At 41.6% G+C, this 25077-nt stretch overlaps 1 protein-coding gene across 1 annotated transcript in view; it reads left to right on the top strand.

The window, feature by feature from the left end:
* The first annotated feature begins 638 nt into the window (after window positions 1-638).
* LOC118782261 (transient receptor potential cation channel subfamily M member 1-like) overlaps window positions 639-25077 on the top strand; it is a 38051-nt gene continuing 13612 nt past the window's right edge. The window contains exons 1-10 of the mRNA XM_036535569.1: window positions 639-725; window positions 14740-14816; window positions 16584-16779; window positions 17096-17309; window positions 18184-18308; window positions 18849-19020; window positions 20217-20391; window positions 20512-20635; window positions 23708-23780; window positions 24269-24369. Of these exons, the coding sequence (XP_036391462.1) occupies window positions 639-725; window positions 14740-14816; window positions 16584-16779; window positions 17096-17309; window positions 18184-18308; window positions 18849-19020; window positions 20217-20391; window positions 20512-20635; window positions 23708-23780; window positions 24269-24369 (1344 nt within the window). The remainder of the gene's footprint in view (window positions 726-14739; window positions 14817-16583; window positions 16780-17095; window positions 17310-18183; window positions 18309-18848; window positions 19021-20216; window positions 20392-20511; window positions 20636-23707; window positions 23781-24268; window positions 24370-25077) is intronic.

The raw sequence follows: 25077 nt of genomic DNA, 5'->3' as shown, positions 1-25077 counted from the left end.
TGGGCTATCATGTTATCACCCAGGTATCAAACAGCTTTCTCCTTCTTCATATCACTGTCTAAACTGGTCCCATCTGACTTGCCCCACACCATTCACTTTGCTTCGTTTTAACCCCCCCCCCCCCCTTTTTTTTTGGCCCGTAGTGTTCAGTGCCAAAGTAGATTTATCTTCAATCACCATTTAATAAATCTCTATCCATTAAAAAGCAGAGCTCCCAAGAGCAACGTGCATTAAGCCTGATTATAGAAGGCAAAGGAGAGGAAGGGGGTCTATGTGTCAAGCGTGTTGTCGAGTGATTTTTATCCCTGCCGGGTATCTCTCGCTGTCTTATCAGTCGAGCAAGCAGAGCTGCAGACAGAGGGAGAAGGAGGGGCAGGGAGTCACCTTCTTCCCAACTTTTTCCTCGCTTATTTTTTTTTTTTTTGGTTTTGTTTCAAGGCTCGTTCTTTTCAATCTACAACCTGTTTGAGTTGTGTTCTTTTTTTTTTGCTTTCTGTCTTTGTGTTTGTTTGTTTTTTTTTTTTCCCTGTTTTTTTTTTTTCTACCGGCTCCAGCTAGGTGCCGCGTGTTAAGAGAGTGACGACCCCAGGCAGTGCACATGTGGAGTGTCTCTCTCTGACACATCGCCAGGCTCACACATGGAGGGCAGGGGCTTCACAAGCAGAAAAGGGACCGGATCCTTCAAACGTGCCTCTATCAAGCGAACCGCATCCGGGTCGCAGAAGGTAAGCCACCTCTCTCCGCCACGCTTCAGCAACACGGCGTGGCGATCCACGCGGGCCATGTGCGCAATATTTGACCGCGTGAGACGGTGCTCAGTAGGGCGTCCTATAAAAGTGGGATGGTCTGTCCAGGATCTGTACAGTCTTCAAGAACATTTGGAACTCGGAGAAATGAAAAGAAATAGCAAAATCTAGAAAGCTCTGTCTGTAAAGCATGGCCAATGGGGAGGAGAGCAGCAGGAGTGGTGTGTGTGGGGGGTGTGGAGGGAGAGGGCTCAGTCCTTCCACTCTGTGGTCTGTCCTTATCTTTGACAAACAGTCAGTTTCACTCTTTTTTGTTTATCTTATAAATGGTTTTCATTAACCTTTGTGACAGACTCAAACTTTTGTGTACATAAAGTAACAGTCATCAGTCAAAGGTTATCAGTAAAAGTTGTAGACAAATTAAAAAGTAGGATAAGTGAATGGTTGTCCTGAAACCTGAAATTGCTGTGAACACTCACTACTGAAGATTAAATAATAATTTCCTTAAAAGAAATTTTGTTTTATTCAGACATTGTCCTGTTCCCATTCAGATTCAGCACATCCCCGCAGTGTTGCAGCTGTTTGGATAACATTCAGAAATAATGCCATCAAATTGCATGGAAGTTAGGGTGAAGTTTGACTTCAGAAACGAGATTTAAAACATTAAACATTACACTAGCAAACATGAAAAGAGGGCTCTGAATCTGTGAGGTTTTAATCCCAACATGACCTTAACACCTGCCTGCTGTCCTGCCTTCTGTAGTACATTTACATGCTGTTGTAACAAGCAGGATTGTAGATGAATAATTAAAGACACATGTGCTTATGTTCTGAAGGGTAAAATAAGAAGGGATATCATTTATGAAGTCTGTACTGAGATTGGAGTGCCTGACAAGAGGGAACTTTTTGTTTATGATTCATAATTTTCATTCTGTTGATAATAGGATTTCTGGATAGCTTATTGTGTATGAAAGACTGTAAGAAATAAATAAGTAATTAGGTTGAGGTGCCATTGAATCAATTACAAACCTTTGTCTAACCCTTAAGAATCCCTCTCTTTAGTTGCTTTCTTGTCTTTTAAATGGTAACTGCTTTGAACTAGGCATCAACCGGATTGTGTTAAAATCATATCAAATCATTCAACAATATCTCCTAAATAGTTTATATCAAGCACAAAATGCTTTGTACTGTGGATGCTAAAGGAAGAATATTTTCAGTGTATTTCTGGATTTACCATTTTGTTGTAAAACATATTGTCAATAGAAGTGATTATCCAATAGAAAGCAATTTAATCAAGATGAATGAAGTTCAGCAAAATTTTTTTATAAAGGATCTTATACTAAAACTCTTATGATGCATGGAGAACATGACTAAATAAAAAAAAAACTTATTTTATTTGATATCTTGTTATTTTCTGCACAATATTTTGTTTAACTCCATGAAACCCCTAATTTCCCATAACTCACATGGAATGTTAAATAATTTTATGCATAAATATAACTGGTGTTCAATCTGATTTGTAGAAACCTTGAGTTGCAAAATTGGAACTTCCTTAAGTATTGTGTAAGAGCTTTGTTTTGATTGTTTATCATATACTTAAATGTATAATGCATAATCAAAACTTCAGCAATCACTTAAAAGAATGAGAAGTATTGTGTAAGAAATGAACAAAATCTTATTTATCAATGAAACACCATAGTGATTAAATTGGCCTTGTATTCATGTAAAATCCTGCATACAATAATTTAGTTCTATAGCAAAAATTATTAGCAGTAGGCTTGGCGCCAGGAGAAAATACAGAGGGGTGTAACTGCAATCCAGGGGGGTGCACAAAAAGTAATAAATGCTATGTAGACATCGGGATATAAAAAGACAGCTGTGGGTCTGTATGGGGGTGCAATGCACCCCTAAACACCCCCATAGCGCCGGGCCTGAGTAGCAGTGAAAGTTTTGCTCACCAAAACCTACGGCAGCCCGATCCTGTTTCTTATTTTCTTTCAGAACATGCACGCTTGTATGCAGGTGTCCTTTCCTAACTGCCAGTTGATTTGATCCATTTACTACTTCTTTTGAGAACTAGAAAGTAGTAGACTGGCAGAAGCAAAACTAGTAGACTGTACAGCCCAGGGAAGGAATTCTGCCTTCCAGAAGAGACTTGCCTGGTTTGGACTACTGGGCACCATGAGCTCAGCTATAAATCAGCTATAAATCACAGAAATGATACGCTTCCTTTAAATACTACTAAATCATCTATATAGATGTCCTTTGTGGAAATGGTTAGCACCTTAGAGGTACTTTTAACTTCTAAAAAGCCCTTCTGTGGTGAGGACTTCCGCCAACAACATTTAACACCAATTACATTTTTTTTTTCTTTTTTTATCTGTAATGATGATGTAATGATGTAATGATAACTGGGGTGTTGAGGATTTGAGAAGAGCCAAAGACATTTTGAATCGCCACCATTAAAGAGTGAGGTGTAATAATTTAGTAGATTCATTCAAGAGTGATTCTGAATCTGCACTGTGTTGCTTACCAACATGGAATAAACATACACCTGTATGTGCACACGTGAAATAAATTAGAGACCTAAGATTTTAAGATGTCAATGAATCTGAAGTTTCCCTTCAAAGCACTGCAAAGACAGGTCTGAGAGGAGAGATAGAGGGTGCAGCCACGTCCCTCTTCAGGCAGAGATGAGAGGCAAAGTGTGGTACCACCTGGGCACATACAGTGCGTGACCCATGTGCATATTGTTGGTGGCAGCGAAGGCGGCCAAGTGAAGGCAGCACCATGTGAGGGAATGATTCTGGACTCCTGCGCCTTTTTAATCTCCCATAATGGCTCTAGTATAGGCTCCAGCAGCTGGACCAGATTAATACTTCTCATTCCTTCTGAAATCTGCTTTCATGTGATTAACACACTAAAAATACATACTTAGGAACCTACTGAGGAAGGAAGAGAGAGGCAGTGAGGCATTGAAGAGGTTTGAATAATTTAGTAATCAATACTAAATGATTTTAGCTTTGAACTCAATAACCCAAAATGAAATATTGCCACAATTTGGGTACAATATTAGAATCTGACCCTAAAATATGTTATCTACTTGACAAATAATGCTGCTCTAATGTCAGCAGTGTTATAAAACTTAAATATGGCGTGGATCCTAGATAAATCTGCAAAAAAAAAGTACCCACAGTTCAGACAAAGCTACTTTGTGTTTTTAATTGCAGCAAATCTCTGCCAACAGCAACAACAACAACAAAAATCCAGATTAAGTGTTATATACAAATCTAATATTGAATGAACAGGGAACTGAGGACAAATTAGTATATGTGGCTGCTAAGATGTTTTCTTCACCTCAGTTGAGTGTATGAGTTGCATCTGTTCAGCATAAATATACGTAGCACAGAGGCTGTCAATAAGTTCAGCGGGCACACAGGGCTGTTGGCAGAGTATTGTTGGTAATCAAAGCAACAGCATACACACTGTGAATAACCGTTAAAACGATTACAGGGAAAATTAGCAAATGTGTAAGGAGAGTATCAGACATGTTTTCATCAACAAATGTAATTGGCATGCAGTAGTTAGTCTGGTTTCTTCAAAGCATTTGTTGCAACACACTGTATGTGTTCATCAGTGATCCCTTTGATGATATTAGTGCCACTCGCCACAGAAACTTTATTCATGGAGAGAAACTCATGGAGAGAACATTGTTTGAAGAATCAATAAAATGCACATACAATAACAGAATATTAGTATGTTTATTTATGATGTGCCACGTTCATGTCATGTCAGAGGCAGTTTAATAATGAAATAAACATGACTCTACATCAGTGATGAAATATTTTAAGTCATTCTACAGTAATGCTTTGAACAACAAGGATTACTGTGTCGACATGTGTGAATTGTTTTAATCTCATTAATAAAATATTCTAAAAAAAAAAAACTTAATTACTTAATTTCAAGCTTGTCTTAATTTCACTGGTACATTCAATTTTCTTTACCGTTCAGATGCAGAAAAAGAAGACACAAGCTTTGTTTTCAGAAGTGATTAAGTTACGCATTGGCTTGATGACCGTAGCTGTCGGTAGAGCTTTTGTATGTTGTAGAAAATCAAAACTGTTCTGAACAATTTTATCCCTTTCTCTTAAGCAGGGCACAATACAAGCACTTACTTGTACTTGACTGGCTGGGGCTGGCAGTTGCATCTGTGTCTTTTAATGCTTTAATAACAGTACAATAATGATAAAAAAGACATAGAAGAAGCTGCGCCATTTCTCAAATAGCATTGCAGTCTGTTGTGTTCTACACCTTACAAACACACAGACCAATCGTACTGATGTGTGTCTGCTCAAGTATATAGTTTCTGTCAAGTGAGAAATAAGTACAGATCTGCACAGAGACAGCCATTAGATATTTGATTTAGTATTATTGACTCAATATAGACCTGGGAAAATCTTATTGCCTGGACAAGCACTTGATTTTGTTTTCATGGATTTATTTTGATCTCAAGAAGAACCTTTTTTTTAAAATCCTCACAACGGGAAATCCATAACAGCAAACTTTAAGCCATGTGCCAGTCTGAGGGTTTCATAACACCTAATCCTAGCTTTTGATGAAATGAGCCTGTTATTTGAATTTGAGAAAAAAAAATCAAGTTCCAGGAGCAGAGCAAAATTTTAACCATAATCCTACTTTTTTGGTTGAGTTTTTTTTTTTTATTATTTTAGCAGTAATCATTTTATGGATTCCATCTCTGTTACCAGGTCTTAGGTTCAATCTAGGATTGTCTGCAAACAGGCTGCTATGGTTTCAGAGTATAATCTCTACTCTTTATGGGACCTTTGTGCTTAATCTTAAACCTCCTTCTTACTTATTAATCAGCAGAATTTACCATAAAAACTGCTAGAGTGAGTTCTCCCTATTTGTTGACTCAGTGATCAATGTGTGATGTCAGTGATGAGCTTGAATATGCAAAAAAAAAAAAATTGCCAATCTTTCCTTCTATTTGCTAGGCATAATTACATTACATTACATAATTAATAAATGAACTGTATGTCAGCATCTGCTGTACTCACTGCCTCCCTGTCTGCTTGCTTGCTGCAACCCACAATGTGGTAGCTGGCTTCTTCACTCTAGAAAACATATAAAATGTAATGACACTGGTCCTGAAGGGATTTTGGCTATTACTGTATTTGGATGGCTGCCTGTCTGTGTTCAAACACAATAGAGAATGACCTGAAAATGAGCGCTCTTAATCCGGTCTGCTGGAGGGGGAGGCTGATCTTTTGCCGCACAGCAGCCCAAATCTGTCCAGGAACGGGCATGTCTGGATCGGTGCTTTCTAAAGGAGAATAGCAAAGGGTGAATGTTAGTTCACCGTGTGTGTTCCGGGTCTGTGTGGATTGTAAAACCGGGTTGAATGGCAGGAAAATGAACAGCAGGCAAATTCCACCAAACAGATTGTACCTACTTCTCTTAAAATATGTGCCCCCATGCCCCCCCCCTCTCCCCAATCATCATCCTTTCCTCTATTCTTATATCTGTGTTTGACTGACATTAGGCTTGATGAAAACAGTGTGTATCCTTGCCTATGATAGGAGGATGGGGCTGAATGTGTGCACATTGAAGACCTGCTTGTACCTCAAACCACACTGCATTTTGGGTGGATTTACACTATCATACAATAGCAAAATATATATAGGCTTTATGTGCATCACTGGTATATCAGCTGTAATCGACTGCATCGGTATGTACATTTAGTCCACAAGAGACATAAAACCCACAAACCATAATACACTGACAGCACCAGGTATACGAATGTGTGTCCTGAGTTGCTTTAAAATTTGCATTTATTTCATGGCATCTCATATGAACATGGCTCTTCTAATTGTAACCCAAATATAAATCCTAATATCAGTATCAGAATGTTTTAATTACTGTTCAAACTAGAGGTGTCCTGACTCTGATGGACTGTATGGATACCATTGTGCTAAAGAAACAACTGTAAACAATGCTGCCATGCTCGCACACTCTGAAAATCAGAGAAATTTTGTTAGAAATAAAAGGCAAGTCAGTCAATTTATCCCCACCCCTGCCCTAATCCATAAACACACACACACATACACACACATGAACACACATACTTGCCTTAAAAAATAGATCTTATGACTCTTTCAAATCTCAGGACAAATCAATAGCATGTTGTTCTCATGTGATGGCTAACTGGATTTGCAGATCAGGGAAGACAATCAGCCTTTTAGTAACAAGCAAAGAGAAAAACATTCATTCAATAAGAATCTTTTAAAGTAAGAAAATTAGGCTAACTCTCCAGACAGCACTCCCTGCTTATTGGTTGTCTCATAAACATTACAGTAAGTATCAAAAATGAGTAAAATTACAATGACAGTCTTTATCATGTTAAATCTCACCTTCTTTTTGTTGTCTTTACAGAGTCATCTTTAGCCGATCAGCCACTATTAAAACAAGAATCCACAATTCTGCATTCTAACACAAAAATCACACCATTTTGCTCCTTGTCATACTTCCTTAGGATCCCACATTTGCGTTCAATTTAGCCACACAGCCAAGCAGATTCAATTAGCAATACGTTTTATCTCCACTTCCGGTGACATCACGTTCCACATATTCTAACAGTGTCAGTTTCTCAGATTTAGTTACGGTGAACTTTGATCAATAACAAGCTAGCTCCTTTCTCTTCCATTCTGCAGTACCTGGTTGTGAAAACTTTGAGAATAATTTTGGGCTCCTGTGGATCCATAAATATACACTGAGGGGTGTACATGCTATAACTCATAATTACCACCACAGCGTTCAATGATCTGTATCCAGTGTGTCTTGTATTGTTGCAGTTTTCTTAGTTTTGATATTACTCTATGTAACACGTTTCTGAGTGCATGCCTGTATTGATGGAATACATTTGGAGATATTAGAATATCTTTTAAACTATATCAGTGGGTCCACCACAAAAATAATGTGTAAATAAAATAATGATGGAAAACAAGTGAAGGGTGAATTAGCTATTAGGGTTACATTACATTACATGCATTTAGCTGACACTCTTATCCAGAGCGACTTCCAACACAAGAGAACATAAGTGTATCCGTTCAAGTTAGATGAGTAACAGCATCAGACCAGGCTAACAACACTTACGGATCAGAGAATGTGAGCATAACTCCATTCAAGCCCTGCCACAAGTTAACTTGTGCTAACTTGACTAGGCAATGGAAGCCAAGTACACTAGAACACAGAATCCAAAATATATCACATTACTATACATACAATAAACATCAGTCCTAGAGTTAATTAGAATCCTAGGGTTAGTTGTTTTTTTTTTCCAGAAAGGTACCCTAAGCATTCTTTAAAAGCCTGTAGGATGTCAGACAATATGAGTCAAAAACAAAACAGTAGTGACAACACATTTGTTTGATGCAGAGTCTCTGTTACATCTATTGGATCACATGATGCTTCCGGATGGTACGCCAAGCACTGACGTATAGTCATCAAAGCCAATGCGGTAGATTTCATATGGGAAGGATCTCTGTTTACTGACATCATCAGCATGGCGGATGATGCGGTCACTGCACCGTCTTTGCCATCTGTATGTTTTGATGAGATAAACAGAATCTGAGCTTCATGCTTGATGGCCTGACGGTGCTCCCAGCTACTCAGATGTGATCACAAAATGTTCCGCTACTGTTGTTTGACTCTTGTTTCAACAGGACATGCGGAATGAGCTGTTAATGCACAGCATGTGTTGAATGGTGCTGATCCCAAAAGCAACAAACCCATGTCATGCCCTTACAAGACTGATTTACTGTTGTAGACCCTTAAAGGGAAGATGCAGTCATCAGCAGATTGCAGTTGTTCAACTTCAGAATGACCGCACCTTTCTGCACCTTTCACCTGCAGATGAATAACCAGTGGCACCACAGATGCAATGTCATGAGAACTTTTGTTCAGATTAAAGCTATATTTTCATTCTATATTCTATCAAACAACAAAACTCCCTTGTCATTGCTACTTGTTGAAAAGCGGTCTATTTAAAACATGAAAATGTAAAAAGTAATTAATTCTTTTCTAAAATTAGAAGCCATGAACTGATTTTCCAGGTGCTTGAAAATCCAGAGGACAAAACAAAACCTATTTGATTTATAAACATCTTTTGTGTCATACACCAATTTCTTTCAAACGCTGGGTAGAGATTTTTTTTTAATGTAGTATTTTCCGTAGCTGGGGTTGGCCGTAATTCATGTTAATTTGCTTAGAGAAAATAAATCTGATTTCCAGAGCATTTCAATTGGCTTCTTTTTAGGGGTTTTAGCCACTGAAAAGACCATCTAACAGGGCTCCTCCTCTGCTGGCTGGATTTTGGTTTTAATTGCTGTGAATAACTGGTTTAAGTAGGCTGCAGTAAGTGCGTCATTCTGTTTGAACCAGTGTGGAAGTGGCAATTGTTTTCTACAGCTGTCATTAACAGCAGCCCTTGTGTTCTAGAATTCATTGAGGTGGGGGGGGGGGGGGGGGGGGGATGATTAACTCCACCCTCACATCCACACCTCCCTCCCAAGGGCATCCCCACGTTTTGCGCGGAAGCACACAACCATGAGGACCAGCTTAAAAAGCTTCATTGTTAAGTGGATGTGCCCCTTACCACCTCTGAGCTATTATAAGAGACTTAATGAAATAAGTGCATTCGCAGGAAGTCACCTTAAACATGGTAGTCTAAACAGTCCTGTGGACTGCTGGACGAAGGTACTGTACATTTAATTTGGGCTATGCTTTCATAAGATGGCCTGTAATTACAACCTCATGGTTTTTTTGCAGGGCATGGTGGAGAAACTGATCTTACTGTTTCTTTAGGGTGGCTTCACATCCTGACGTCTATGGTACCATTCAGACAGGGCACTTAAACAGAGATGAATGTAGGGTTTTTTTTCACATATTCACATATTTAATCCTATGCCAAAGGCACATAAATGTTTCTGTTCATAACAACTGCAATGGAGTTTCTGGTGTCTTACAAGATACCTGATGTAGTTTCCTTTTTGAAACTAGAATATTCTATCCACTTCCTTGTGTTAATTAGCCTAGGTTCCATTTATGATTTAGTAGACATGAATTTTAACACAATGTGCCATTGCTGTCAATCAGGGTATAGGGGCACAGTTAAGTTCTTTGGCTTAGAGTCTGAGGAAAGGGTCGCACCTTGCCGTGGGCCGAGGCTGTTGACTCGCTCAGTATGATTCAGACATCATACACAGGAATAGAAATAATGAGGAGATGGGGTGGAGGAGGGATGCTGTGAACAGCTAACATGAAAAGGAAGTTGTGAGTGGGTTTTTATACTTGGCGATGGGACAGGTTTGTTAAATAGGGATCGTCAAAAAAAATTTTCCTCCCGAATCTTCGTTTGGAACTTAAATTACCATATTTTCCTGTAAAAAAAAAAACAGAAAATTTTCGCAAAGAGTGGGAGTAAACCTTATTCCGTTTTGGGCTTTTAGTTAAGGCACTGGGTGAATTATTAGAGTGTATCAGAATGTACTTCTCACAGTCTGGCACACTTAAGACTTTGGAAAATTTCCGGCATTGAGTGAACCAGCTCCTCACGCAAAGCTGATCCCACCTGCCTGGGACACTGGTGTGGAACAGTGGGCTCTGCGTTTGAAGTCTCTACTCTAATGCACCATCTCACAGCAACAGCCAGCTGAGAAGTGCAGTTAGAAATGTTTCTAACTTCACTGCCCCGACCGCCTGTCTGGACCATAAAAGGAAGATTTTGGAAAGCAAGATTATTATTTTTTTTTGGAGCACTTTTTCCCCATCTCTGTACGGGCTGTCAGCAGGAAAGCGGAGGAGTGTTGACCCACATCCTTCCCCATTCCCTTGGTGCTCATGACCCCATGTAAACACATAAACTCTCCACGAGAAGGGGAATATGCACACACACACACGCACACACACGCGCGCACACACACACACACACACACACACACACACACACACACACATACCTGATGTAAAAAAAAGTTATAACTGAATGCATCCTGTGAGTGTGAAACACTGTTCTCATGGCCACTTTATTCCAATATGTATGCATGTATATTGAATTCAGCATATTTGTTTTCTTTTATCATAAAGTGCTAATGGTGCACCAAGCACACCTGAGGTATGGAACAAGGAGAGACACCACTACATTTGACCTCAAAGGCAATCGGATGCATACACCAAGCTTCGGAACAAAGCCCTCAGATATTATTCCAACAGGTCTGCAGATTTCAATCGGCCTTTGTGTTGCACGGACAAGCCCAAACTGTTCCAGTGTATTCTGAGAAAGGCTTAGCAACGTAAAGAGAGCAAGCGATTTGCAATGACCGTTTCTTGCCTGTTTTGTGTAAGAGAAGCAGAGTAACATGAAGCGCGTCAAGTTTAGCTCCACCTTTAGTTTAACTGCCGCTGGCCCGGAGTTATGCGCTTCCACAGCCATAAACAGCAAAGCTTTTTTTTTTTTTTTATATCCAACATTTAGCTTCATTTGAAACCTAAACATATTTTCCCGATTTTTCAGTCAAAATGGAGGAGAGAACAGAATATTGAAAAGAGAAACCCAGCTAAGCTGAATTTCCTCATTTAGAGAGAAGGAAACAGAAGACTACTAGATATGTCTAACACTTTCTACCATGCAGAGAGCACGGAGGCATTTGCATTTGAGGTTCAGCTGGTGGGAAAAGTAAGCCTGCAAGACCATTCATTTTTATCCCAGGCTGACTTTAGCTAAAGCGGTTTTCTTGACTATTGAATAGTTTGTTAGAAGAAAAAGATTAACTAGAATTAGTGTCGGGTGACCTTACCTCCAACTGGAGCCCAGTCATTTCTTGACAAGGACCCTTTCAAAAGAATGTCTGTGTCCAATTGTCTCAATTATGCAAATGGGGGTTGAAATCGAATCAGTAGGGGGGTTGACACTCAAATTAAAAGTCGGAGGGCTTTCTGTTTTCCTCCTTTTAGTGGATTCTACTTCCTCCCTGTCTCAGCTGGGTGCGATCTCCACTATCCCTTTACCCCTGCCTCCATCGCACACAACTGGAGTCTTGCCGTGCTGGGAAAAGAAATTCTATGGAAGAAGTTCAACAAATTGGTTATTGTGGGGGTGGGGGGGATGGTGGTGGTGGTGGTGGTGGGGGGGCGTGGGGGGGCGTGGGGGGGGGGGGTATCAGAGTAGATTTGTTGTGCCTTGTTCCAGCGAGGGAGGAAAATCCTTAGTGGTCATGGAGGAGGGTCATGGGACTCCCAAAAGGATTACCTTGAACTGGAGTCATAAGACTCGCCCCGAACAAAGAGCCTGCTCACATGCTCATCATATGAACCGCTCCTCATAAAGTGATGAAGTTTCATGTCCTGTGGGGTTCAGTGCACTGGGTGGACTGAGAGAGAGAGCAGTGCGGTGCGAGAGAGGGGCACTCCAGAGCAGCCTGAAACAGAACCATGCGCACTCTGCCTCAGCTTCTACTTTCCGGGCCTTTCCTTACACAATCTCCAGGTAGGAAAAAAAGACACCTGTTACTGCTGGCTGTGGCAGGGATTGACTGGTTAAGGGACTCACCGATGCAGCCAATTCAAAAAAGGAGGATTGCCTCTGAGAGACACAAATGTTCACTGCAGGAGCAATGTTTGTTTTTTTCCTATTCATGACAGCTGTGCATTTCAGAATTTTTTTTTTCGCAAAAACTATTGTTAATTTGGCATCATCAAGAGAATACAGTATCATTTTTTAGCGTAATAAAAGTGTGATTGTGATTTTCAAGTGTGAAGATTGATGATAGCCTGATGGTCTAGGTTTTCTCTAGGTTTAACGTCATCCTTATGAAGTGTCCTATATAACTAGATAATAGTCCAGATCTGGTAGTCAACTGCTCCGTCCTGTAGAAAATAAAAGAAAAAGGAAACGGTGTATTATAGTATATGACTGTCAGGATCATATTGGTGATAAGAGTGGAGAAGAGTCTGAAAAGAGACAGAAAAGTCCAAACTTGTATCGCAAGAAACGAAAGGCTTGATGTTTTCATGTGATCTGTTCAGGCTGCATTGTGTAAATGTAAAATTGAGGTACGATACAAATGGTGAAGGTGTGGAGCAGTGCTTATGGACCTGGACATATTGAAATGTTGAAGGTTTGAATTCTGGGTGGGGAATCATTGCTGTTCACTTGGGCACTGTGCTTGAATGAATTTCTGTAGTGTCTGGTGAGAAGAATGGATTATACGCTATGACAGATGTAATAAGGGTACCTGCTGACCAAATGAATACTGCACATAACTTGTATGGCGAGCAGTTTGTATGACTAGCCAGAGTGTGAAAGACTACTTCCACTTGAATGCATGCTTAAAGACATCGTCATAGATATGGTTGACATGCAGTTGTAAAAAGCAGCCCCTCCATACACACATTTACAGAATTTCTGCTCAGCTAAAACACCTATGAGTCAGAAAAGTTGCCAGTGAGGCCAGTCGTAAGCCCAGCCCACCCACTCAAACCATGCTTTATTATGGTATTTTCATAATGTGATTAAGCTGTTTTGCACCAAGGGGTTGGGCATTTGTGGGGGGGGGAAGGGGGTTGGGGGGGGGGGTCACCAGTCTTTTCTCATGCCATTTCCAGTCCCTTTTGTGTCAACCATGTCTGAACTTCCTGAAGAGACTTACTTCAAAAGCCTGGGTTTTAATTAGGGACTGAACCAGACACAAAAGCCCAGGTTATATCGGTCCAGCATTGGAACCGGGTCAAGATTCCCACACTGCAGAACCTGATATGTTGATTAATAAGGCTGCTTTTGTTTGGTTTATTTCATGGGCACTGTCTTAGGACTGGAAACAGGGCAATAAGAATAACGTTGAATAGGACTGTGGTCCCAATATTATATCTACTATTACTCAGTGCATCTGGATATGAAATATATATCGTTGTATCGTTTGACCCTACTGTAACCATGCACACGACAACAACCGGCGGCTGTCTCTTCAGCTTTATTGAGATCCAATTAAATGTTAATATCCTGCGGTCATAAAAAGACAAGAGCTGCATGTGCATATCGCCCCCCACTTATTGCTGGTGTTTAATCTGTTATCCAGAACGAATGTATTTTTTTTTTGAAAATGTGAAGTGGGACAGGGAGTAAGAGAGTGTGTGTCCTCCACTGCGAGTGCAGTGTTAATCACTACAGCATAATAATGTCAGTCATTAAAAGTATCAGGCTTTGCACAAACATTTTTTTACTAACACGTGCATGGGAGCGTTCTCGGCCTGCGGAGGGCCAGTGCTTTAGCGTTTAGGCAGGATTACGATCAAGCTCCGGATAAGAGGATTTGCTCCATCAAGGACAGTGAAACTTGGTGTTTGTGCGACTAAAAGCAGAATTCTTGCAGTAATTAGTATTACACATATGTGCATGTGTATCCAGAGAGAAGACAGGATCAGTGACTACTTAATGCATGCACTTGCAGCAGCAACTGTAAACTGGCTTATACTGTGGAGTTAAAATATCATGGGAGTAAAACAAATACTTCAAAGTATTTCCCTGAGTCCCCGTATACCAAATTTTTCAGTACGCTATTCTCCTACTTGTAAAGAGCAAGGAATACTACCGTATGTCACACTGTGCCAAGAATTGTTATACAGTGTTAATCCATTCCGTAGAGGCTTCTGTAGTCATAGGGCTCATTCAGAGTCTCCACTGAAACAAAATCATCAGCATGGATCTTGGGGAGGAAACACCTTGTCATAAAACCAGTTATTTCAGTTCTGCTTAGGGAAAAACACCAGGTATCATAGGGAAATTTAGCAATGTATGTTAGTCTTGCTTGCAGCAGAGCGTGTTGGTGGGGGTATATCTCTTTCTCAAAAGGAGTGTCTTTCTCTCTTCAGTGGTGAACACTAATGAGTAACAAAGCTTTCTGTTTGTTTTTGTTTGTAGTTCCAAAAAGCTTGGATAGAGAGGACCTTCCAGAAAAGGGAATGTATTCATATAGTCCCAAGCAAAGACCCAACCAGGTATGTTGAGCCCTGATGTACTTGCTGTGCATGAAATTCTGCTCTTCTGTCTCAATGACTGCAGCAGCTGTAATTTTGGTAATCTTGCTACTACATTGAAACTGCAGATCTGTACATTACACACCGTACTTTAGTGTCAAGAATCATATGCTGATGAAAGTGGCATGCAGATCCCAACCTGACACTTCTCACAAATAGATTTGTAAATTGTAAAAATCCTACTGTGGTTTGTGAGAATATGGTCATATACAATTATTAAACGAAAGCAATTTCACTGAATGCTGTCTAAGCAAGTGTAATACTCTGTTTTTTTAGCATGCAAGGCTTTTGTTTCATAAAAGAAACTTTGGGGACATGTAGAGATCTCTCAAGTCTTTTACCCAACTGTAGCAAACGGAACGTCTATTGCAGCTGCCATTTCAACCTGAAATTCCTCTCTTCTCCTTGATTCTCCCCTCTCTGAGGCTGCACCGATCTACCCCAGTACTTTCAGCTTGTCTGTAGGATAACTACCCTTAACATTGAATGAACATGATGCACGCTGCCATGTTATGTACACATCTGGCCAGTTGTAACTCTTACACTAATGTACACAAAGCTACTCGTGCAATTTCTCTCCTTGCGGTGTTCAGCTTTGAAAATTATTTTTGTAAGAATTACATTTCCTTACATTACATTACTAGCATTTATCAGACGCTCTTACCCAGCGCAACTTACATCGATTGCATGTTATCCATGTATACAGCTGGATATTTACTGAGGCAATTGTGGGTTAACTACCTTGCCCAAGGGTACAGCAGCAGGGCCCCGGTGGGGAATCGAACTGGCACCCTTTTGGTTACAAGACCTGCTCCTTAACCAGTATGCTACATTGCCACTGAGGCACTGAGGCAATGATAAGAGAAACTGCCCTCTGGACCATCCCACTGCTGGTCACGCACAGTGCAGTGGAGAGGTGCCAGATCTGCTGAAGGTCTGTGCGTAGCGGCACGTATCAGCCAGAGGGCCAGGGCACCATCAGCATGGCCATGGAAAATGCCATCTGCTGATTGGAGAAACAGGGACAGGCCCCGGCCTACATACGGAGACAAAAAAAAGGACCTCTCTCTCTCTCTCCAGCTCCACGTCACAGTCCTTCATTCTCTCTTTCCACTCCTTTTCATTGCTGCAGCGCTTTACTAATTGAATCTCACACTGTGCTTTTTCACCCCCTTTTGCAGCATTATGGTTAATTGAGCTTCTCTGTTTAGCCCAGATATGCTAAGTCTTGTTCAGTGTGAACATACGTGCTTCACTGAAGGCACAGCACATGTCAGACTGTGGTATGAAGCGGCTCTCTAGCTGTCTTACCAGACCTCCTGTGCAGAGCAGGTTTCGGTTCTGTGTCTCCTTTTAACATTAACACTACATTCATTTATCAGACCCTCTTATCCACAGTGACTTACATAGGTTAGAATTTCTACATGTTATCCATTTATATAGCTGGATATTTGCTGAGGCTGTTATGGGTTAAGCACCTTGCCCAAGGCTACAGCAGCAGTACCCCAGCAAGGAACTGAACCTGCACCTTTTGGTTACAAGCCCTGCTCCTTACCATTATGCTACGCTACTGTCCTTTATGAGCCTGAATGAAAACTGATACTTAAAAAGCACAGACTACCAGAACCGCTAATATACATGCACATGCCGACATTTCTCAGTCTTCCCTGTTGCTGTGGGAAGGCGGAGCAGGTTTGGGAAACTCTCCTTCTCGATACGCCCCTGCAGATGCTCCTGTGGTCAGATGGTGAGCCAGCACACGGCCATCCCTCCCGCCACAAAGAGCACGGAGGAAAACAACCAGATCGTGCAGGCGGAAGCCCCGCAGGAGAGATGGTCTGTCCTGAAGAACACAAAGGCATCCCCCACTGACACCTATGGCACCATCGAGTTCCAAGGTGGAGGGTTCATCAACAAGGCCATGGTAGGACCCCCCCTAAAATGTAAAAAGACTGAGCACCAACACTGAAATGCTTTCCTGCAGTGCCGCTGGCTTAAGTTAATATCCCATTCACAAAAATCATGCTTCAACAATAATGACATTTATATAGCGCCTCTCATGGATATTAACAGAGATAGGGAGGTGCCATACAACCACTACTAACACATAAAATGCATCTGTGTGAAGCATGGCAGCCGTGTTTTGCTGGAATACTCATCGCACCTTACAAATGCCTTGCATTTGAGACCATCTTGAGTGAAATCACAGTGACGTGACCTTATCCTTACATTGTCCACAGTACATCAGGGTGTCCTACGACACCAAACCAGATAGCCTGCTGCACCTGATGGTGAAGGACTGGCAGCTGGAACTGCCCACTCTGCTCATATCTGTCCATGGAGGTCTTCAGAACTTCGACATGCAGCCCAAACTCAAGCAGGTGTTCGGAAAGGGACTGATCAAAGCTGCCGTCACCACAGGGGCCTGGATTTTCACAGGTGGAGTTAGCACCGGTAGGTGTCTGCCAGAGCAGGATCTTACTGTCATTTCGCAGACACTCTTATCCGATGTGACTTACATGTGTTACAGTTTTTACATGTTATTCATTTATATAGCTGGATATTTACTGAGGAAATTGTGGATTAACTACCTTGCCCTAGGGTACAGCAGCAGCACCTCAGGAACTGAACCAGCAACCTTTTGGTTACAAGCCCTGCTCCTTACCACTATGCTACACTGCCACTCAATAATTATGAAAAATATCTATGAAAATATACATAATATCTATGAAAAATTTACACAGTGTAGCTTTCTGGACATAACCAGAAATCACAACTTGTATTGAAGTGCCCATACTGTTGTCTACATACACTTATACCAGGACTGTATTCAGTTGTGAAATCTACATCTTTTTCGAAATTTGTCATTATTATTAATGAACAGTATAGCTCTCAAGAACCTTTATATCTTTTCACAGGATATTCATATATTCGTAATCCCAGACAGAAGGGTAGCTAGTATGTGGATTAGGCACACCCTGTGATGCTATTAATAGATTATATCTAATACTCCATATAGGCAAAATCACGAGCAGAAGTGCTCTAAGCAGAAAAAAAAGGCTGGTCAGAGTCTGAAGGGAGTGAGGTGCTCTAACCAGCTGAACCACACATGGACTTGCATGAACCATTTAAGAAGCTGAACTTTAGATAAATGCAGTGTTTCTGTGTATTGTCTGATTGATGATGCCCCCTCAACAACCATCTCTGGTGAAAACAGCACAACATACAGAGTGTTTGCCATGTTTTAACTACTTTGAAAGGGGTGTGGATGGTCTGTAAAACATGGGAAGTAGTCTAAGCCCACTGGTCATCTTATTTTCTTTTCTAGGGGTGGTCCGTCATGTTGGAGATGCTTTGAAGGACCACTCCTCCAAGTCCAGAGGAAAAGTCTGTGCCATAGGGATTGCACCATGGGGGATTGTGGAGAACAAGGAAGACCTTATTGGGAAAGACGTAAGTCTATGGCACAGAGGAGCTGACTGTCATTTCTATACCCTTTAGAAGGACATTCAAGGAAAATAACTGTAGGAAACATTAAACTAGCTAGTTCAGTCAAAAGGGAATAAACAAAACACCTACACTGTATGTATGGCTCGAACACATACCTCATTGGAAAGGATCAGTAGCATGGCAGCTCAAGTGTCTGCCTTGACTTCCTACAAAATTGCTTAAAATTAGTGCTCATTGCCATATGAATGGCATTCATAAAAAATCATGGATGCAACAGCCCTGTGACTGGTGTCTTGTCTGAGGGGGGGGGGGGGGGGGGGGGGGGGGTTTCCTTGTTCATCAGCCATTCCACACCATTGGAATCTGGATGATAATTGATCATAACAGATACTTACCCTCAACTCACTTGAACATATCTGGTGTATGGATTTTTAAAAGAGACACATTTATTTCACATTTTATTATCTAAACTGCACATATGCTTGCTGGCCACTTTTGTCTTTGGAAAGCCAGATCCTGACCATCTGTGGTCCCCCCTCACAGGTAACCAGACCCTACCAGATGATGTCCAACCCCTTGAGCAAGCTGTCCGTGCTGAACAGCAGCCACTCCCACTTCATACTGGCCGACAACGGCACCTGCGGGAAGTACGGCGCGGAGGTCAAACTGCGCAGACTGCTGGAGAAACACATCTCCCTGCAAAAGATCAACACCCGTACGTGGCCGTTTCCTTGACGCAACACAGAAGACTTCAGTAGTTTTCAGGGAAAAAAAAAATATAACGGACCAAATTTCAATTTAATGGGGGGGGGGGGTAGGGGGCTAGTGTGATTGCTGAACTTTCTTATGAAGGAATGCATTCAGTGCTACTCAGGTCTGGTTCCCCGTGAGCCAGAGAATGGATTCTGCGGACGCCCCCCCCCAAATCATGTGACCTGTGGGTTTCCCTTTGTCATCCTATGCCTGGAGTTAGCAATAAGGCAGGGACAGCAAAGGGATGCTCAGCTGTCACCACTGACTTCGTCCCCCCCCAGCCCCCCCCCCCCCCCCCCCACCAAACACACACACACCAGGCCTGTGTCCACCAAACAGATAGAATGTAAAGCTCACAGACCTCACACAGCTGCATTTTACCAGAATTACCTTGGGGCACTCCAGGCATGCTGGTTTCAATTTCAGACAAGATGAAATTAGGCTAATATACTATGCTGATCTGAATATAATCTGAATATATGATGAGTGCTGAATACTGATCTGGATTTGACATCTCTTAACAGCTATGGGCTCTCGTTTGTTGCTGATATTGAGTTGTTGGACATGTGTGTAATCTCAGAGAAGAGCAGAAGTAAAGGTGTATGTATAAGTCATTTTATTTAATGCAGAGTTGAGAAATTGAAATCCGGCCATAGAGTTCTGGTGCTCCTTTGCTTGGCTCAGGAATGGATGGGAAAGCATGACTTCTCCTGCTGTGTGTGTGTGCGTGTGTGTGCGCGTGTGTGTGCGCATGTGTGTGTGTGTGTGTGTATATGCATGTGTATGTGTATGTGTGTGTGTCTGTGTGTGTGTGTGTGTGTGTGTGTGTATGTGTATGCGTGTGTGTCTGTGTGTGTGTGTGTGTGTGTGTGTATGCGTGTGTGTCTGTGTGTGTGTGTGTGTGTGTGTGTGTGTGTTTGTGTTTGTGTGTGTATGCGTGTGTGTCTGTGCATGTGTGTGTGCGTGTGTGTATGAGGATACACGAGTGGGTGTGTGTGTGTGCGTGTGTGTGTTTGTGTGTGTATGCGTGTGTGTCTGTGTCTGTGTCTGTGCATGTGTGTGTGCGTGTGTGTATGAGGATACACAAGTGGGTGTGTGTGCTTGAGGGGAAGCAAGTGTGTATGTGTTTATGCATGTATTTGCGTGTGTTTCTCCCAGGTCTGGGCAAGGGTGTCCCGTTGGTGTGTCTGATCGTGGAAGGGGGGCCCAATGTGATCTCCATTGTGCTGGAGAGCCTGCGGGAGGAGCCTCCAGTCCCCGTGGTGGTGTGCGACGGCAGCGGCCGTGCCTCGGACATCATCTCCTTTGCACACAAATACTCCGAGGAAGACGGGTGAGGAGAAATCGGTCCTGAAACCGACTGGTTTTGCCACATCATGTTGTGCTGCTCTTTTTGGGCTGAAGGGATTTCTGTATGGCTTATGTCCCCTGTTTTACTCTTCTCATCCCTCAGACTAGTAACTGAGAATGTGAAGGACCAGCTCCTGGTCACCATTCAGAAAACATTCAACTACAACCGCGGCCAGGCCCAGCAGATCTTCTTGATGGTGATGGAGTGCATGAAGAAAAGGGAACTTGTAAGTAAAAGGACTCCACAAGGGTACCAGGGTAGATGTCATTAGATTCTTTGGCACGCAAATAAATACACACCAGATAACACCCTCAGAGACACATAGATTAAACAGAACTGTGTGGGATCTTGATAACAATATCGTATGGAAGTTTTTGCAATGTGACCAAAGTATCATTCTAGAAATTCTAGAAATAGAATTAGAATACATTCCAGAAATAACATTAACAAGAAAATATGGCAAACGAACAATAAGGGAAAAGGCTTAAGGGAAAATATCTGAAATGCAGATAATGAGCTTGATTTTTTGATGTTTTTCTAGAAATATTCTTGAGGATTACTGAGTACCATCAAATAAACAGTTTTTTGTGATCCGCTTTGTCCTGCATTTTCATTCCTGTGTCATTTGTCCCTTCATCCAGTAAATTTGTGAACAAGTGGTTCAACAAATTTGTGAAAAATGACTTTATTTCCACCTCCTATCCCCACTTTTCCTTACACTGTATGTATAGCTAAAACACCATGCCTGTCATTTTCACATGCTGTTAATCTCAACTATGACCCATCTACAGAGTTTTCATCTAAAACCATGTACGCCCCACCCTCTTTCCAACCTAATTTTCAAAGCACCAGAAAATGATGCCACACCTATAGTTTTAATGACAGAGCAACTCCAACTTGTACACTTAAGGGCTACCTCTGTAATTCAGCTACAGTGAAAACAGGCAGCAATCATTCATGTACAGATCATAAACTGTTTAACTTACTACACTTAACCAAAAGAAGCCTCTGTAATCTTCCTGGATTTAGTGCTTGGGAGCCATGAAAATACAGCCTAAGTGTCCTCACAGTTAGCAGATTACCCCATCCGCCCGAAGCCTTTTTTTTTTTTAAAGTGTCGACACTCAACCTGATTGGTGGAAATTACCACGTTTGCACTACAAGTCGCAGATTTTCCAAGCAGAAAGTGATGGTGATTAGTAGCATTTAATACCCCTTCCACAATAATCTCAGACGCTGTACATCTGGACCTCGGAGATCAGTGGACAAACCAGTCCCAGACCACGTCCTCCAGTCATTCAACCCCAGCAAGGAATTACAGGTCATTCCCTTCACAAGGACCCCATCACACAGATGGAGGGAAACATATTTCTCTCTCACTCTCTCTCTAATGCACCAACTCTCCTCCTCACATTAATTCTTCCGACATGCCCCACCCAGAGAGATATCATTAATCTTTGCGTTTGTATCCGTCGTGCATTAGAATATTTAATGCCCGCAGAACTGCATCCTTTTACATAAACAAGATTTCCTGACATGACCCATTTAAACTGCTAAAATGTCATTTGCACTCTGACTTTTGAGTTCCTTTTTCACACCATCTCCAGGCATCTTTCCCTTTCACCCTGTGTGGACATGTGTGATCTGTGTCCATCTGGAGTGCTGTCTGCACTGAAGAAAAATGTAGCTGGCTGAAAAGTTACCTAAACATGATGTTATGTCATGTTATTCACATTATCATGCTGTTCAGCTTTACTCCATGTTACTTAAGGGCACCACCTTAACGTTACCTGAATATATCAATTGGCAAATTAAGTTTATTATAACAATCATATAAGAAAAATATATGCTGCTTTACAATTTAGCTAACTAAGAAGAGAATAACTGGTTCAAAATAAACAAAACTGTAGGAGAGGATGTGTTATAAGGCATTGTGAATATTAGTATGGCTAGAGGCCTTGTTAGCTGTACGGCAAAGTCCCAAAGCTTCATTGCGCCATTGTGGCGTTTCTTTCAAACTTATAAATAATATGATATAACCGAGTCCAGTACTAGGAATGGGTCTCAGAGAAAAGCTCCAGAATTATTGTACAGGAAAAGAACCCGGATGTACAGAGTTGTTAATTATGCATTTGCAGCCACTGAATGGTTTACGCACAACCGATGGTGTAATCCCCCCCCAATCCCTCCGAGGTCCATTCCAGCCGAACATCTGTAACATACAGACAAAGGGCTTCCGTTCACAGGATGGATGAACTTTCTGTCACCCCTCTTACACCTAAACTATATTACAGACAGATTAATTTATCAGCCATGCTGTGAGCTTGCATTGAAAGGACAGATGTAGCAAGGGCTCGCACACAGAATGGAACAGCGCAAATATGAGTGTGTAGTCTCGAAGCGGCACGAGGTACCCATTATCGATGGATCTCGAGGCTGAAATCTCTGGCATGCCTCCTCCACTGCCTGCCAGGAAAGAACATTATCAGCGTTCCAGCGCATGACTGTGGACCCGCTGTAACTGCATTTGACGCAGTCTGGCTATAACAAAGGTAGCAGTGTCATCCTGTTTGAAAAGAAGCTAATAGACTAGCCTTGCTCTGTGTAAAAGAGATCACGTGCAAGTGAGATATATATATTTAAGTGCCATCCCAACAACAACAGTTGCAAAATTTTGGAAGGACTTGTTTTTTGTGATAGATGCAAGCATCCAAAGTAGATGACTACACAGGCAAAAATTTTGGGATATTTGGGAATTGAACCTGCAATCCGTGGAACACAACTCCAGCATCCGAGCCTCTACACCACAGTGCTGAAAGTATTGGTGGGGTTTGTGCAAACATGGCTCTTCATTCATACATTTATACATTCAACCTCATTCCTTCAATTGTCATTTAAGCAGGTCCAGCACTATGGGGGTTCTTAGGGGTGCATTGCACCCCCAGACAGACCTCAGTGCACCCCCAGTTGTCTCCTTATATTTTGATGTCTACATAGTATTCATGACATTTTTGTGCACCCCCGTGGATGGAAATTGCACCCCTCTGTATTTTCACCTAGCGCAGAGCCTGCATTTAAGTCAACTGATCTGACATTCAAGCAGAAATTCCTTAATTTAAGGTGCAAACACCCCTCCAAAGAAACAAGACTGTCACACACACACATTGCACATTTCCACCTTCTCCCTTCCAATGTGGATGGCAGTTTTTTCCCACCTCTCCATACCTCTTTGATGTAGCTAAGTGTATTTGTTATTATTATTATTATTTTACCAGTTCACTTCTTCTCTTTAATCTAGATAACAGTATTTCGAATGGGTGCTGAGGGACAGCAGGACATTGAAATGTCCATTTTGACAGCTCTGTTGAAAGGTATTCCCCTTGCTTTGCTGTATCACTTTTTTAAAGCTGATACAGTTGATACTTTGCAGTATCACCTTTTTACTGACTTTATTCAAACAGTGAAATCACGTCCTCTGTTTAAAATTCAGGGGAGCCCAGACCATTTGTTTTAACTGAGTCCTTGGTGTGGTAGAGTGACATGGGTCATACATGTAGTATTATGATGCATTATGAATTTCTGTATTATTAATTTGGGACCTGTTGCATCATAGTGTACTTGGCTTTTTGTCATAGTTAACTTGTGGTAGGGCTTGAATAGTGTTACACTCACACTCACTGGTGTGGGACGTGTTGTTAGCCTGGTCTGACACTGTTTGATTGTTTAAATTGGATGGATACACTTGTGCTGTATTGTGCCGGAAGTCGCTCTAGATAAGAGCGTCTGCTAAATGCATATGATGTAATGTGATGTAATGTAATGTAATGTAATGTAATGTAACATGGATGTGTGTTTTCAGGCACTAACGCCTCAGCACCTGACCAGCTGAGCCTGGCCCTGGCCTGGAATAGAGTGGACATTGCCCGCAGTCAGGTCTTTGTTTACGGGCACCACTTGCCTGTAAGTGTTGTGCCCTCAAGTACTCTTTCACGCAAAGAACCTCAACAAAATAGTTTTATCAGCAAAATCCTGCTTGAAACATCTCAAAAACATGTGGTGGTTGAGATGAGAATCACGTAAATGTAACTGGTGTGATTTATGAGTGTTGAGCGCGGTTGATTTAATTACAGCTTGATCCTTTAGGCTTTGAAAGCAACTACTCTGGAGATGGGAGGCCTCACTAAATAACTAAATGACACTAAATATATGTTTTTGGATGGGCAGATGAACATCACTTTTGTCATAGCTTGATCCTGGTACCTTGGACTAAGCCGTTCTCCATTGATCACTGCACTGTCTGTTAACTTTGAAGCTGTGGAGTCTAGGGCTATTTACAGGGTTTGCTGGTCATCCCTTAGTTATGAGTTGATGCTTCACTATTCCCTTAAGCGTCCACAAAAATGATTTTGGCACTCATTATATCACACTGCACTGAAAATACTCCCGTAAATCCATCCAGAGTTTTTTTTTTTACTTCTGTCTTCTCTATTTAATCCATATTTAATGCAACAACAAGCAAATACCCACCTGTCCATTTCTCTTTATTTCTGTGTGGGGACCAGTTTTAATCAAGATTGCACTAAAAGCCCACATGTCATTACCCTTTACCTGAACAGGCTTTTAGGTGTGTGTGCAGTTCTATATAATCTGTAATTTCTCTTATTTGTT

This window comes from Megalops cyprinoides, chromosome 8 (genome assembly GCF_013368585.1).
Source record: "Megalops cyprinoides isolate fMegCyp1 chromosome 8, fMegCyp1.pri, whole genome shotgun sequence".
Lineage (NCBI taxonomy): Eukaryota > Metazoa > Chordata > Actinopteri > Elopiformes > Megalopidae > Megalops > Megalops cyprinoides.
Note: the sequence above shows the minus strand (reverse complement) of the source record. Positions and strands in the feature narration are given on the sequence as shown.